At 43.6% G+C, this 15922-nt stretch overlaps 1 protein-coding gene across 1 annotated transcript in view; it reads left to right on the top strand.

Moving 5' to 3' along the window:
* The first annotated feature begins 2312 nt into the window (after positions 1-2312).
* Positions 2313-15922, top strand: part of RAPGEF4 (Rap guanine nucleotide exchange factor 4) — a 980403-nt gene continuing 966793 nt past the window's right edge. The window contains exon 1 of the mRNA XM_078681557.1: positions 2313-2609. Within this exon, the coding sequence (XP_078537683.1) occupies positions 2548-2609 (62 nt within the window). The 5' untranslated portion in view covers positions 2313-2547. The remainder of the gene's footprint in view (positions 2610-15922) is intronic.

Raw genomic sequence — 15922 nt, 5'->3', positions numbered from 1 at the left:
TCTCACCATACATACAGTGAACAAGCCCCTTTTCCCACCCCCACTCCTACGGTCCCACCCATACTCACCCTGCAGCTAACTCATTAACTGTATTGCATTTAAATATTTCCAACTTTCTATTCCCCCTACATCCTAAGAGTATCTATATGAACCTGTAAGTACCCAAATGTCCTAACTGAACCTTTAACTACCTGCCTACCCTCCCCTTGCACATGGTTCCCCCACTGGCAACCCAAAGCAACTTCTGCAAAATCCTGTCAAACTTTTTATGCCCCCGGTAGCACCTGTTCCAAGCGACAACGTACACAACCCTTGCCCCTGCACACCTGTCTCAACAACGGAGCTCGACTAACAACCCATAAAATATTTTTCACCCCTGGAACCCTAAATAAAGGGACGGGAGGGTGGAAAATATTTCAAACCTACTCTCACACTAGCAGCCACCAGGGCACCTGAACCTAAAACGGTGTCTGGTAGCCCAACTTGAGCCCTAAATATACTGTGGGTTACTTTTGTGCCATAACTTAGCCCAATGCAATTTGGCAGTTGTTGGACTGCACCACCCTCCCAGTCCGCCCGGGGAGCAGCAAGCCCTTTGGTTGCCTGTCCCTCAAACTCCCTTTGTAGTGAATTTGTGTTGCAGCAAGGAAGCCGGAACCCTCTCTTGTATAATTAGAAGCATAATGTGCAGATTCACCAAAAACACTGTAAAAGTATGGGCGGAGATTTACATCCACTTCTGAACCTATGTGTGTGTTTTTTCCAATTCACAAACATTCCCAGAATTACACATGGAAAGCTGCGCCGGGGGTCAGAAGATGTGCATGTATAAAGTGTCACCAAAATTCTGTGCATGGTTTGTGGCAAAATGTTTGTTTTTGTTATTTATTGAAACAATATTGGATGATCAAGGGATGGACATACACTCCGGCCTGACATTCAGGTTAATCTTTGTGTGTAATGGTTCACACAATGATGGTGCTTCAGAAAGATTGCGCACGTTGACAGCTTGAGACGGTTGCAATATGAGTAGTAAACAGAAAAATGTGGGCGTGCTTGTGAGGGACACCATATTTCTGACGAGCGAGGGTTGTTGAGATTGAACACAGGTGTCACTTTGTCATGGGCTCCTGTCACTGTCATTGAATCTGGCTGACATTCTGCTGCCAATCCACAAAACTCAATGATGAGAACTGACAGGGCAGCCAGGCTACAATTGGGAACTCTAGTTTGCGAGATCACAGTCAGGCAATCCAGGATGCTATGTTGGTAAATAAGGTAGTGAGTATATTTAAAATAAAAAATTTCCTTCCCGTGAATTTTATTAAAATTATTGACAATTAAAGACAACTGTCTTACTTTCTGTGTGAGGTGACTGTATAGGATTGGAGAGGATTGGCAGGGAAGCTGTTAGCCAATATTTATTTTATTTAATGCGATTTTATATAGTGCAAACTTTATCTGAAGATGTCAGAGCGCTTTACATAAGAACCAGTTGCAAAACATAAGGACTAAGGATTACATGCGTTACATAAAAGATACAAACAGAAAAAATTGCAAATGTACAAGATGTAAAGTCACACAATGAAGAGACTAGTGATTAGAGTTATGTCTAAATACATAGGGAAGGGATACGAATGGATATACTCTAAGAGTCACATAGGAATGGTAGAGAGCACAGCGGTCTACTGCATATACTAGTGATTAGAGTTATCTCTATATACATAGGGAAGGGATACGAATGGATATACTCTAAGAGTCACATAGGAATGGTAGAGAGTAGGCGAGGTCTCGTTGTGTTAACTGCATGTACACGTTGCATGGCTTTCTTTTTTGCGATATGAATATTAAATCCAAGGCTTCTGAACGAGTTTCTCCGTGATTTCCCAGACTGAAACTATTATTGTTTACGCACATACGTCTGCTTTGTGTTTACATTGGAGGCATAAACATAAACACATTGCAGGTGATTTTGCAAACATCATCCCATCTGGCTCTTTCCACACATTTACATTTTAGCGCGTATATTGACGTAAAGAGCTATTGATAATTTAAATGCCACGTTGACTGATGGAAAATGATCAATCAGGGTTGCTTTTAAATTCCACAAAAGTGAGCAATAAAAAAGGGGCAAAGTCTTAGGATGTCTAGTATTTAAAAAAAAAAAAGCAATCCGATTTCGAGACTCCGGAAATAAATATGTGCCTCCTGGGTAGCCATAGCGCAGCTCCGAGCACCTCAGCCCGCCCGCCCCTCCCTCCTCCGTGCTCTGCTGGAAGAGTTCAGCAGAGGCAGAGAGGGTCTGCGGCAGCGCTGTCAGCCCTGTGCGTGCATTACACACTGCATTGTATCTGCCTTAGAAATGCAGCGCCCGACGTTCTTTCCTCTCTGGAGCGTGCACGGCGCCGTCCTTTCGCTGTATGTGTGATTCACAGAGCATCCTCAGCGGGCAGGATATCTGAACGCTGAGACAGCTGATATTGCAGCAGTAGTTTTAGGAAGCCGTATTGCCAGACCCCGCAAGGTTGTGCTGGCATCGCTCACAACATGGTGGCCAGTCACACCCCCCACTCCTCATCTGCCGAATGGATTGCCTGCTTAGATAAAAGGTACCAGCCTTTGATGTGGGGATTCTGATGTGTGCGTTTCTGCAGGTGCATGTATGTTCATGATGGAGGCTGCAGCTGGAGGGGCGGGAGGGGCACGGGAAGGGGAGAGGGGCTCCATCTGTGGCCGGACCTTACATTCCGGCGAGGTGACCGATCTTGAACGTGTCTAATGTACTGTAGACTGTGCACGTGGGGAGGGATAGGGCATCTGCAGGTGCTGATGATGCTGACTTGTGATAACGAGCATCTTCCCAGGGTACAGGATGGTGATGACTGGCAAAGAGATGACGGCGTGTCTGAAAAAGAAAAAAAAATACAATGAGCTATTGGGGGTGTTGCATTGACCTACAGCTGACTGGTTTAGATACAGAGAATATTCCTTATAAAAGCCGAAGAGAATCTATGTTCTCTCCAGAGTCCGCTGTGGTGGTTATATGTATTTTAAGAGTATGTTCTCCATACAGATGCTGGCGGGACTGATGGCCACTCCGCCCACACAGGGGCTGCCCGTGGCAGCGCTGATGGAGAAACTAAGGTTTCTTAAGCTAGGTGCAGTAAAGGGGCTAGGGGAAAGTAACTGCTCCAAATTGCCTACGGAATTGATTACACCATAGTTTAAGTAGGAAATCCGATGCAAGTCACACGTGTTACTCATTCTGCATAATATAAATTCGTAGGAAACATGAGTGAAGAATTCAAATGAAAAATAAAAAGGATTTGAAACGATATATATTACCTTTAGAAAGGAAAAAGAATAAGGCAGATCGGTGGGCTTGGTGCATGCCGCTGAGTAAAGTGTGCAGTTTGCAAATTGCAGATGTTCATCTAGGCTGGTATGCGCGCCCCTTTATCCTATACTGGAGAAAAGAAGCACATTTGACACTATGTGACTGTGATGTTTGGAAGTCACTTTGCTGTTATAGAGTTTAGACGCCGTACACTTTGGTATTTTTTAAGCATATGGTTCAGTCAGTCAGTCAAATACACTTTATTCGATTTGTTAAAATCATAAAAGGCATACAAATTTACATCCATCCATAAAAATAGAGCAATTCATATATTTACAAATTCAGTGCAAAAACTCAATGGTTCAGTCTTCTCTTGTGAATCGTGTATGGCAGCACAATCTTGTACCGTCGATTAACTAGAATACTATGGCTGGTGGAAGTGATGTCACGTACCTTTTGACTCCTTCTCCCACTCTTAGCACTTCAAGAGTATCCTATTAACTAATCATGGATTAGGAGGGAAAACTACGAAAAGTACTCAAGTACCTGGTATTCTTTGGTTCTAGCCCCTACCATCATGATTTTATAGATAATTACAAAGGTATTGCCAGAGGGAAACATCGTTTAGAAAGCGGTGTTTACACTGCACAACCTTTACCACGCAGCCATTACAACGCAAGTCATTACTACGACTTGCGCTGGATGGTGCTCTTGGTTAAGGAATAGTGTGATTTTCTATTCCAACACCTTCCCTACTGTTACGTGGGTTGGAGTTGGAATAGAAAATCATATTAATCCTCAATCCAGCGCCCTCCAACGCAAGTCGTTGTAACAACTTGCGTTGTAAAAACCGCGATGTAAAATACCGCGATCAAAATGATCACGTTGTACTATCATACATCCATTGGCAGAGGTAGCACAGAGTAAGCCGAGTCTCCTGGACACCCCTAACTGACGTCTATAGGCTAATTGTAAACATTATACAAGTTTAGGGACGCAAACACTATTTTTCACTCACTGGTTCATTTGGTGGAATGGTCCCAAAATAGAGGTACTTGTAGTACATATATCGACCTCTTGCTCTGATGTCAGGAAATACAGGTGTCCATTGATCTTGCAGTTCAATTTCTAGAGAATTACAGGAGCAACACTCTCAGGTGACCAAAGATACTGAAGGCCAACCAAGGAGACCTCTCATCGAGCATGACACAATAGCGTAGGAGGCGACTTGGGGGTGATATTGGCACATTAGTTGGAGTGCGGGCAGTGGTTGTCTGATGCTTCACTGTTAATCAGCAGTTAGCTATCATATTGTTATTCTCTATAGTAACGTACTTCAGAGATACAATCTCTTTCTAGATTTAGGAGGTATGGCAAACATGTCCTCTAGTGTGTCTCAAAATGGGATGTACATTCATTGAAGAAAAACAAAATATCTGATGGGCTAATTCAGAAACATTTTGCACATGTAAATACCGTTTATATACTGCAAAGTGGCGCCTGCAAGAAGTGCAGATTTTACAATGTGAAAATAGTACTTATGATAGTGGAAACTCTGCCAATTTGGTGATTTTTAGGTCTCAGCCTACAAAATACATATTGGGAAGTTTCAGAAATTTGACCTGGGAATGCATTCCGGCTGTGGCTTGCCATTGGCTTTGTAGCTCATGTTTTCTTGTTTTCCATTTGCTGGCTTTATTTGCTTTCAGCTGTCCAGGTTCAGTTTGTCCCTATAAATTCCAAAGTTGTGTTTACTGTATTCTTCCATAAACTCGTTTTCTATAATAACCAGGCCTATAAATCTTGTCCTAATCTCGTCACATTGTATGGGCTTTAAAAGACCGAAGTCAAATGCCAGGCACTGTCTTATCCTTCTGATTGTTCCCTTTCTATAAACAGGCAGTTAAATCTTGTTGTTATCTCATCACATTTGCTGTGCATTCAAAGACCTAGGTCAAATGTCAGGCTTTGTCTTCCAAGGGCGCTTGTTTTTCTTGTAAGCTGCAAAACCCTGAAAGGGAGTGGTATATGAACAACAATTATTTTACCTATGCATCTTCATTGATGGATGTCTGTATGAACAAGAGAAGGCATGGTGGTGCCTCTTGGGCATTACTCTAGAAATGTTAACTTATTCAGATTTATTAGTATTTTATTTAGCACTAGCACCTCTTCGCAGCCGTCACCTGAAAGCGCTACAAAGTATGGATTGTAGGTTACTTCTTGCAAGCCAGCCAATCATCCATTATTTGTTTGTGGGGCTCACTGCGCTTCACGACTAAGCAATAGGGTTCTCACAAAACAGTACTGTTTCCCTGTGTTTTTGTGAGGAACAGAAACAAGGGTTCAGCTCCTAGCCTGAGCCACCTAAACAAGTGGGTATTGTGGTAGCCGGTCACGCACCAGGAAACAAAGGGACCGCTTCTGGATTTCAAACCTGTGGGGCCTTTATGCCACATGTGCACATGTTAGGAAGTGCCCCCCAAAAAAATCAACCGATGAGTGGACGCTCTATGCTTTTGGCGCAGGCCACCCTAGCTGCTGATTAATGTTTGTAAAGAAGGGTGTGATGATACTGATTTGAGCTGTTTCCAGGAAAGCTCCAAGGAAAGATAGGTCACAGTAAGCCCCTACCATCATGATTTTATAGATAATTACAAAGGTATTGCCAGAGGGAAACATCGTTTAGAAAGCGGTGTTTACACTGCACAACCTTTACCACGCAGCCATTACAACGCAAGTCATTACTACGACTTGCGCTGGATGGTGCTCTTGGTTAAGGAATAGTGTGATTTTCTATTCCAACACCTTCCCTACTGTTACGTGGGTTGGAGTTGGAATAGAAAATCATATTAATCCTCAATCCAGCGCCCTCCAACGCAAGTCGTTGTAACAACTTGCGTTGTAAAAACCGCGATGTAAAATACCGCGATCAAAATGATCACGTTGTACTATCATACATCCATTGGCAGAGGTAGCACAGAGTAAGCCGAGTCTCCTGGACACCCCTAACTGACGTCTATAGGCTAATTGTAAACATTATACAAGTTTAGGGACGCAAACACTATTTTTCACTCACTGGTTCATTTGGTGGAATGGTCCCAAAATAGAGGTACTTGTAGTACATATATCGACCTCTTGCTCTGATGTCAGGAAATACAGGTGTCCATTGATCTTGCAGTTCAATTTCTAGAGAATTACAGGAGCAACACTCTCAGGTGACCAAAGATACTGAAGGCCAACCAAGGAGACCTCTCATCGAGCATGACACAATAGCGTAGGAGGCGACTTGGGGGTGATATTGGCACATTAGTTGGAGTGCGGGCAGTGGTTGTCTGATGCTTCACTGTTAATCAGCAGTTAGCTATCATATTGTTATTCTCTATAGTAACGTACTTCAGAGATACAATCTCTTTCTAGATTTAGGAGGTATGGCAAACATGTCCTCTAGTGTGTCTCAAAATGGGATGTACATTCATTGAAGAAAAACAAAATATCTGATGGGCTAATTCAGAAACATTTTGCACATGTAAATACCGTTTATATACTGCAAAGTGGCGCCTGCAAGAAGTGCAGATTTTACAATGTGAAAATAGTACTTATGATAGTGGAAACTCTGCCAATTTGGTGATTTTTAGGTCTCAGCCTACAAAATACATATTGGGAAGTTTCAGAAATTTGACCTGGGAATGCATTCCGGCTGTGGCTTGCCATTGGCTTTGTAGCTCATGTTTTCTTGTTTTCCATTTGCTGGCTTTATTTGCTTTCAGCTGTCCAGGTTCAGTTTGTCCCTATAAATTCCAAAGTTGTGTTTACTGTATTCTTCCATAAACTCGTTTTCTATAATAACCAGGCCTATAAATCTTGTCCTAATCTCGTCACATTGTATGGGCTTTAAAAGACCGAAGTCAAATGCCAGGCACTGTCTTATCCTTCTGATTGTTCCCTTTCTATAAACAGGCAGTTAAATCTTGTTGTTATCTCATCACATTTGCTGTGCATTCAAAGACCTAGGTCAAATGTCAGGCTTTGTCTTCCAAGGGCGCTTGTTTTTCTTGTAAGCTGCAAAACCCTGAAAGGGAGTGGTATATGAACAACAATTATTTTACCTATGCATCTTCATTGATGGATGTCTGTATGAACAAGAGAAGGCATGGTGGTGCCTCTTGGGCATTACTCTAGAAATGTTAACTTATTCAGATTTATTAGTATTTTATTTAGCACTAGCACCTCTTCGCAGCCGTCACCTGAAAGCGCTACAAAGTATGGATTGTAGGTTACTTCTTGCAAGCCAGCCAATCATCCATTATTTGTTTGTGGGGCTCACTGCGCTTCACGACTAAGCAATAGGGTTCTCACAAAACAGTACTGTTTCCCTGTGTTTTTGTGAGGAACAGAAACAAGGGTTCAGCTCCTAGCCTGAGCCACCTAAACAAGTGGGTATTGTGGTAGCCGGTCACGCACCAGGAAACAAAGGGACCGCTTCTGGATTTCAAACCTGTGGGGCCTTTATGCCACATGTGCACATGTTAGGAAGTGCCCCCCAAAAAAATCAACCGATGAGTGGACGCTCTATGCTTTTGGCGCAGGCCACCCTAGCTGCTGATTAATGTTTGTAAAGAAGGGTGTGATGATACTGATTTGAGCTGTTTCCAGGAAAGCTCCAAGGAAAGATAGGTCACAGTAATCACGATAACGCTTAGAGGAGCGAAAGCCTTGTTCACCCCCTTCTTTATCCCACAATCTATGACTTCTACAGTCCAGTCTGCTGGTGAACGTTCTTCATCGGGTGTGTGATTTCAAAGTAGCACATGTAGATGCAAGGTTCAACCTGGTGGGGGTAGGCTCAACCCTTCACCCTCATTTATAATTGCTGAAATGCTATGAGATAATTCGTCTTGTGGCTTATATTCTATGAATGGTCACTGTATCTGTAACTATAATTGAAATATGAGTAACGCCATAAGCTCTGTGTTTTTTTGTTTTCGTTGTCCCTTGTTGAGGCAGTCATACATCCGTTTTAACATAGTGCCATACACAGCTGGTCTAAAAAAATTATACTTTTTTATTCTTCCTTTCTTCCTTGCAAAAAAAAAACATACTTGTTATGGGCTGGTTTGATTCAGCTATGTATTATATCTTTTTATGGGTACCAAAATCGAGTTTGTTGGCCATTTTGCTTCTTCCTCTCCCACCCCTGTCCATGTGACTTCTTCCCTCCTGTTGTCTGTGTTGCGGCCAGTAGTGGCCACATCATTGCACTTTTTTCCTAACTTTACTGTCAGCCATGCTGCCCAGCCACGTTATTGTACAACATGGCTAAAAGACATTGGGAAAGCCAAAAGCCTTCAGGTTGGTTTTGCCAGTGCTTTTTCTGTAGTTGTGACTGTAGGGAGGAGTTGGGAAAATGGGTGTTCCCTTGACATTTTCATGGGTATTTGCTTCACAAATGTGGCTCGCACTTTAAAAGCTTCAGTTGTGGACATTCATGAAGATTTGCAGTACCGGTTTCCACAATCCTTGCACGTATAAACTTACGCCTACCTCGAGTTGGAGTCAGGGGTGCAATAAGCATGACAAGGGCCCCAAGCATCCACATAATTTCAAGAAGTGATTTTTGCCACATCGAAACTGTGTCCATGAGAAGAAACTAATGATAAAAGTGTAACACTGCCCCTGCACCTTTACCCCAACCCTATTCTCGCTGAGGTTGTCCAGTCTGCAAGTAGAGGGTTAAGCCTGACAGTCCTCCACAAGGGCAACAAGAAACAATTTTCTCTGGAGCTCGTCTGTGGGCAGTAGTGAAGCGCATACAAAAGTAGAGAAAACTGTGGAAGTTTTAGTCGCAGGCTAGGGCCTGTCTTGCACACTTTTGTGAAAATCAGACTGCACTAATTCTCACGAGGAATAACTCATACCCCCACCTTAATGAAATTACATTTCGGTACCTTATGGTATTCATGTACAAGGACGCGTCTGGCCTCATGTAACATAGAACCCACATGTTGAAGTTGTAGTTTATTGGTATTGTGAGTGGGTGCCGCTCGCTGACTGCTTCCTGCGAATCGACCCTTGGCTTGTGCTGGGACACCTTTGTTTTTTACTGCCGGAGGGGTGTGATTTTAACTCGGACTGCTCCAGTGCGGATACGGGCTCAAGGAACTGCGAGGACCAGCATCCTCTGTTAGTTTCTAGCTGGTGCCTCTTCCCCTGATTAGCCCGCCGCCTGATCTATATATTTAAGTTTCCCGCGCGCATCGTGAAATGCGCGCGGACGAGCCCGGGCGAAGCCCGGGACAAGGGCGGGACCGTCTGAGGCCGTCCGAGGACGAACGAGGCCGGGCTGGGCCTTCCACCTTATTTTTGGGTTTGGGCAAAGTCTTGTTGATTGTATTTTAGGTCACTATTCCCCACAGTTATGTTATATTAATTTTCTTGTGTATATTTTTTTTGTACCTTCCCTAGTGTTAGTGCCCTTTGGATATCAGTTACAATGGCACTACGCTCTAGGAAGGGTCGAAATATTACTCTTTCTACTACTAGTGGGGTGGTTAGTGGTACTATTGATCAATTTATTAAATGGGCATCAGTGGTGCTAGAATAAGAAATAGCCCTTACCGAGAAACGCCTATCCCTAGATCTTTTAACGGGGAAGCGCTCATCATTAGGTATTATTGGGGCAGCGGTTACTCCTGAACAACTTGGTCCAATAAATCCTTTAGTCGTTCCGAGTCCAAGACCTAGCTCCCCGCTTGTAGAGCTTGACAAATCACTGGCTTGTTCCATATTATGCTCATCATCTATTAGTTCTGTTTCTAGTGGCTCGCGTTGTAGAGCTTCCAAATCACCCTCACCACATAGACCCCCTCCTAAAGCCCGAATTCCGGTGGTACCAGCGAGCAAAAATCCTATAGCTAATCCTAATACTAGCAAAAGGAAAAGAGGGGGTGGTTCTCAGAAGGGTGGCCCTGCCAAAATTTTTAGAAACATAAACCCAAGCCCTGTCGCACTCCCTACAGTTCAGTCCCCTAGGCCGTTTATGGCCTCCCCAGGCCTTACTCAATTATCTCTCCAAGGTAGCATTAATGAGGGTTTTTTAGGAAAAATGGAAATATTAGTTAAATCCCTGATGCTGCCCTTACTGGAGAGAACGAGAATGATTAATTCCAAACTCGATCAGCTCGAAAAGTTAGTTACTGTGAATACTAGCAAGCTTGAAATGCTTGCGACAGTTATGGAGGGCCATAAGGCCTTAGTCCCTGTTTCCGAAGTCCCAGGGCACAGTGGTTGTACTAGGGCTGCCCAACCAGTTATTATTACTGATAGGCCCATTAACCAACCTTCCCAACCTTGTATGGAGAAGCGCCCTGTAGTGAGCAATCCATCAAGCTCCATTAGGAACAGGGGCACGGGGGCAGGGGTGGCGGCTTCATCACAGCCTGTACCATGTGTACAACCAGTAGACAGTCAGCCAAACGGGCATACTTTTTTGGGAAGTGAGGGTACCAAACAGCGGCTCCCCTGTGTAAACCTTCCCCCTGAGTCAGTACCATACACGATTATACTGGTGGGAGTACCTGGAATTGGGGCTGAGAAAGTAGAATCATACAGGGAGTTGAAAAACAAGGTCATCTATTGGCTTAACAAGAATAGAACACTCCCTCCCTCTTCCAATACAGAGATACTAAATGTGAGGAGGGTGAGTTGGGTGGGTCATAGTATTAAGGATCTAGAGGGTGATTGTGTCATCGTGAACTTTAGAGATCCCTGAGTTGTAGAGTATATTCGTAGAGAACCTAGGTTTGGGAGAGTGGGAGATATCCAATCCCTAGGCCTAAACTACTTTTATGCCCATGCGAATTGTGGTCCATCCTACCCTCTACACTATTCTCGAAATGGGAGACCTTATGGTGAAAATTCTTCTGACAGAGTGGAGCATTATTTCCCCTTGACTAATCGATATGACCCACTTATAGGTTTAGAGGGGGTGGACTGACTTGTTAACGCTATTGGTGGCATTGTAGTGACTTACCCAATGGGTAGGGTTTCTTAAGGAAGCCTTTCTAGCTGTGTAAGGGACCACTCAGTGGATGGCAGAACAGTGGTTGGTGCCGTTGTGGATAGTTGTACAGCACCATGTGTATGCCTTGGGGTGAAGAATGTACTCTATGAAGTAAATGCTTTGGATACGGTCGGGGTTGGCCTGAAGGCCGGTAATGCGGTAGATACGTTGTCCCTGGGTTCCTAGGTTAGAGAGCCCCCCCATAGCGGGTGGTATGTATCCAGTGTCAATCTCGAGGGAGTCTGTACAAATTCAGCCCTTAAACCAGGACGCCCTGCGTAAAATTGCCTCGTGGAATATTGCAGGGTTGAAGAGTAAAAGTGCTATAAGCGAGTGGGCCGATTGTGTGGACGACCACAACATTTTAATTTTCCAAGAAAGCTGGGCTCCGGACCCCATTTATCGTTTGGGGTATCTTAACTTTTTTAAACCTGCTACCAGAGGCTTAAGGGGCAGATCGTCAGGTGGCTTAATTATATGGGTTAGGCAGTCGCTTAGCTTAGGCCAACTGAGATAATAGTGCATAACCCGGACATCCTTGTGATAAAGTTGTCCCGGCCCAATTGACAGGAGATTATTATTGTTAATATCTATGCTCGTGGTCTGCCTGGTGGGCGGAGTCCGGGTATTATAAACGAAATAGATCTCTTCCTTAACTCAATTGGAAGGGAAAAGTTTGTGGTTATGGCAGGTGACTTTAACTGTACATTTGAACACCTTTTTTTTGAGGGGGAAGATATCTTTGCAGAGGAAGATGCACAATGGAACATCCCATACCTTGAACTAAAACCCATTAAGAAGTGGACTGAGGCTGCCTTACAGTGGTTGGGCCTGTGCCTTGAGTGGGGGTTGAGAGCCGTTAATGGCTGATCACATTCTGACAAAATTGGCCGGGTAACATTCGACAATGGTATTAATTCTAGTTGAATTGATTATATTCTTATTAAGGCTGAGCACTGGTCTTTTCTAGAGGACATGATAATTTCTGCTCGCCCCGAGAGTGACCATAACCCACTCATTCTTATTCTAAAAATCGAGGGCATCCTGGAGAGTATTGAACCTAGCGAGACTTCCACCGCAGAGACCCTTCATACAAACGATAGGTGTAGGGTTCAGTGGAATAGGGTAGTCGATGATCCTCTAATTTTAGGTAGGATCTCTCATGAGGTCGCTACCACTCTGTGCACCTTACAGGCACTGGTTGAACAAGAGGATCAAATCGCGAATGCCAGTGCACTCCATGAGCAGCTTTTTAGAGACCTGAAAACCCTTTTTTCTAAAAGTGTTAAACCTGGCAAACTATTATTAAAAAAAAACAGGGAACAAATGGTAAAATAAATCGTACCGTTTGGCATATAGTTCTCTGGTTAAAGCTTTAATATTGCGCGGTACTGAAAATATCAGGATAGCAAGGCTAGAGTATAAAAAAAACCAAAGGCAGGCTAAGAAGGATTGGGACGATCATCATTGGCAGGACTTATTAGAGGCAAGTAGATCAGAAATCAGACTAAGTTCTGGCAGATTGTCAAATGGGGAAGCACTGCAGACTTGCAAGTCCCAGCAAACCATGTGTCTGCAGCTGACTGGGTCGAATATTTTGAGTCCCAGTTTAGGGGTCCTGAACCAGAAACAGTTTGTGTTTCTGTTGACTCCCCCTTAAAGTCTTCATTTACGTGCCTCTCTTTAGTGTTCAAGTGTAAAGATGTAGAGAATGCACTAGGTTCGGTTCAAGCGGTAAAGCGCCAGGTATGGACTGCATTCCGGCCGACGTATTTAAATACGATTCTCTGAATTGGGTGCCATATATTTCCCTATTAGCTAATACCATGGTGAATGGGGCACCAATCCCAGATTCTTGGCGGGGGGGGGGGAAATTTTACCAATATTCAAAAAGGGGGATCGCTCGGCCCCGGGGAATTACCGCCCCATCAGTTTAATAGACGCCATTCAGAAAACTATAGCTACGATGGTGCTAGCTAAAATTCAGGATTGGATAGTCCAAGAGACCGTTCTGTCCCCCTTACAAGCAGGCTTGAGATCCTGTGTCAGTACGATCGACCAGGTGTTTAGATTTCTTTTAATCTATTGGAAGGTGGTTACCCTGGGTGTTGGAACCATTTATGCAGCGTTTGTAGACTTAAAGTCTGCATTTGATTTAGTTCCAAGAGCTAAGTTATGGGACGCATTAGGAACCCTGGGTATCCCACTTGATCTTTTGGAAATAGTAAAAAGACTACATGATGCAAATTTTGCACAGGTCAGGTGGGGAACTCAGGGGCAGGTTACTGAGAGATTTCCTGTCACCCGAGGTGTACGTCAGGGATGCGTACTTGCACCGACACTGTTTTTGTTATTTATTAATAGGGTCGTGCAGTACTTTGCTGAAACACCAACAGATGCCCCAGCCTTAGGTGGTACTAGGTTTCCGCTTCTCATCTTTGCGGATGACACCCTTATTCTTTCTAAAACTCAGAAGGGCCTCCAGACCGCATTAAACAAGTTCGAGGAATTTTGCCAACATAATGACCTACAGGTCAATGTCACCAAGACAAAATTCATGGTGCTAACTAAAAATAGGCCGTTGTCTGGTCATGTTAGCATGAACGGTCATGGGTTAGAGCAGGTGAAAGTTATGACATACTTAGGGGTCGTATTGGAAAATAGGCTTAGATGGAAACCCCAGCTTGATGTACTTTCCCTTAAGTTTGCTCAGCTGATAGGGTGCTTAATTAAGGAACAGAGATCTTCTCTGACAAAAAGGATAGGTCCTGCGTTAAAAATATATAATGCCAAAATAAGCTCAGCAATCCTGTATGGTGCGGACCTATGGGCCCACACGGACCTTTCCTCATTAGTCAGAGTTCAAAATAAATTTCTTCGAAATTTGGTTGGTCTTCCCCAATCCAGCCCCATGAAGCCACTGCTACTTGACCTGGGTTGTCACTCTATCGATGATGTTGCCCGTTTTAGAACAATAGCTCTATGGAGGAGGATATGGACAACTCCGGAACTGGCACTTTTTGCTAATGAAATTTCGGACCTTAGATCCATAGTGGGATCAGGTAACCTCCCCTGGTTTAGACAAGTCAGATCACTACTGGAAACTATGGGCCTAAACCAGACGGCCCCTGAAAATAATGCTTTTCCCTCTAAAAAGGATTTCAAAGCACTTTATTGGGCTACTATTAGACAATACCTCATCACTCAGACAGACCCCACCACTCTGACTGGTAGATTCTTGGTACATAAGCTCGACCCCTCTTTAGAGGATTACTGGGATATCATCACCAAGAGTGGTGATAGAAAGCTATATCACCAGTTTAGGGTCGGGTCGCTTCCGCTGAGATCATTTACTACTAAATGGCAGGGACAGCCTAACGAGTTTTGCCCATGGTGCAGGGATCAAAAAGAGTCAATAGGCCATGTTTTCTTTGTTTGCCCCGCATACTTAGCCCCTCGGAGAAAATGTTTAAAACCAATCTGTACAAATATGAGAACACAAGTGTGGCTGGAGGCCTTATGGCTAATGAGGACCAATACAACAGATCCTGTGGCCAGAGCTGTAGCAAAGTTTTTAGGGTGGTCGTGGATTATTAGAGCTAAGCACCCAACAGATAGCTGACTAATTGTATTATAATTGTGTATATATATCTCAGTACGTCTTCTAATTTAATCATGTTTTATTCATTGTCACATTATCTTTTCTGTATGACATCTTTAGTTGATTTATTTAGAGATGTATTGTGTTAGGATTTAATTTTTGTGTTTAATATCTTTTTTTACAATGTTTGACAGTTTTTATAAGGGTACTCACAGTATTATGTTTAGTGTCGAGTTTTTTATGACTGTCTTTTAAGATGAAATATCTCGAAATAAAGACGTATGAACCTGAACCTGAGTAATAAAAGCTTTGGCCTTCTTATGTCCGTGTTTTGGTGGCTCAGGCATAGGGAGAAAACACAGGAGTGCTGCTGACAAGTAAACCTTCATTTCGAAATATTCATTATCAAGAGACTGATCACTTCAGTCTTACTATAAAAAGTATGTATTGGAAGAAGGACAGATGACGTCTTACGTAGCAGGATCTGGGTGGGGCATTATTTGCAAGTGTAGGACATAGAGGGGGGCTTCTATGCGTTTGTTGTGGGGGTTTATGTGTAGGTTTTCACTGTCGGGTCATAGAATTCACCAAGGCGACTGGTGGAGCCATTTTTCCCCAATGATTTCATTGCTATTTGTTGGTGTATTTACCAAGTGTGTGCGCTGTGTCATCCTGTTGTTGTTTCTGTGTTGCCTCCCTTATCTATAGTAGAGCAGCGAGGGCCTACCAGCCAGACCACAGGTTTGTCCATGCAGCACAAGGTTGAGGCTACACTAGGCCCTATACATGGCAGAGATGACAAGGATTACTTTTCACAAGAATGTTATTACAGATGTTCAGTATTTCCGGGTGTGGCCTTTTTCACCTTTATGAACCATGGCTGCCCTAAAACTCACCCACAATAAAAGATGATAGAGGCCTC

The sequence above is a fragment of the Lissotriton helveticus genome, chromosome 3_1, assembly GCF_964261635.1.
Source record: "Lissotriton helveticus chromosome 3_1, aLisHel1.1, whole genome shotgun sequence".
In the NCBI taxonomy this organism is placed as follows: domain Eukaryota; kingdom Metazoa; phylum Chordata; class Amphibia; order Caudata; family Salamandridae; genus Lissotriton; species Lissotriton helveticus.
Note: the sequence above shows the minus strand (reverse complement) of the source record. Positions and strands in the feature narration are given on the sequence as shown.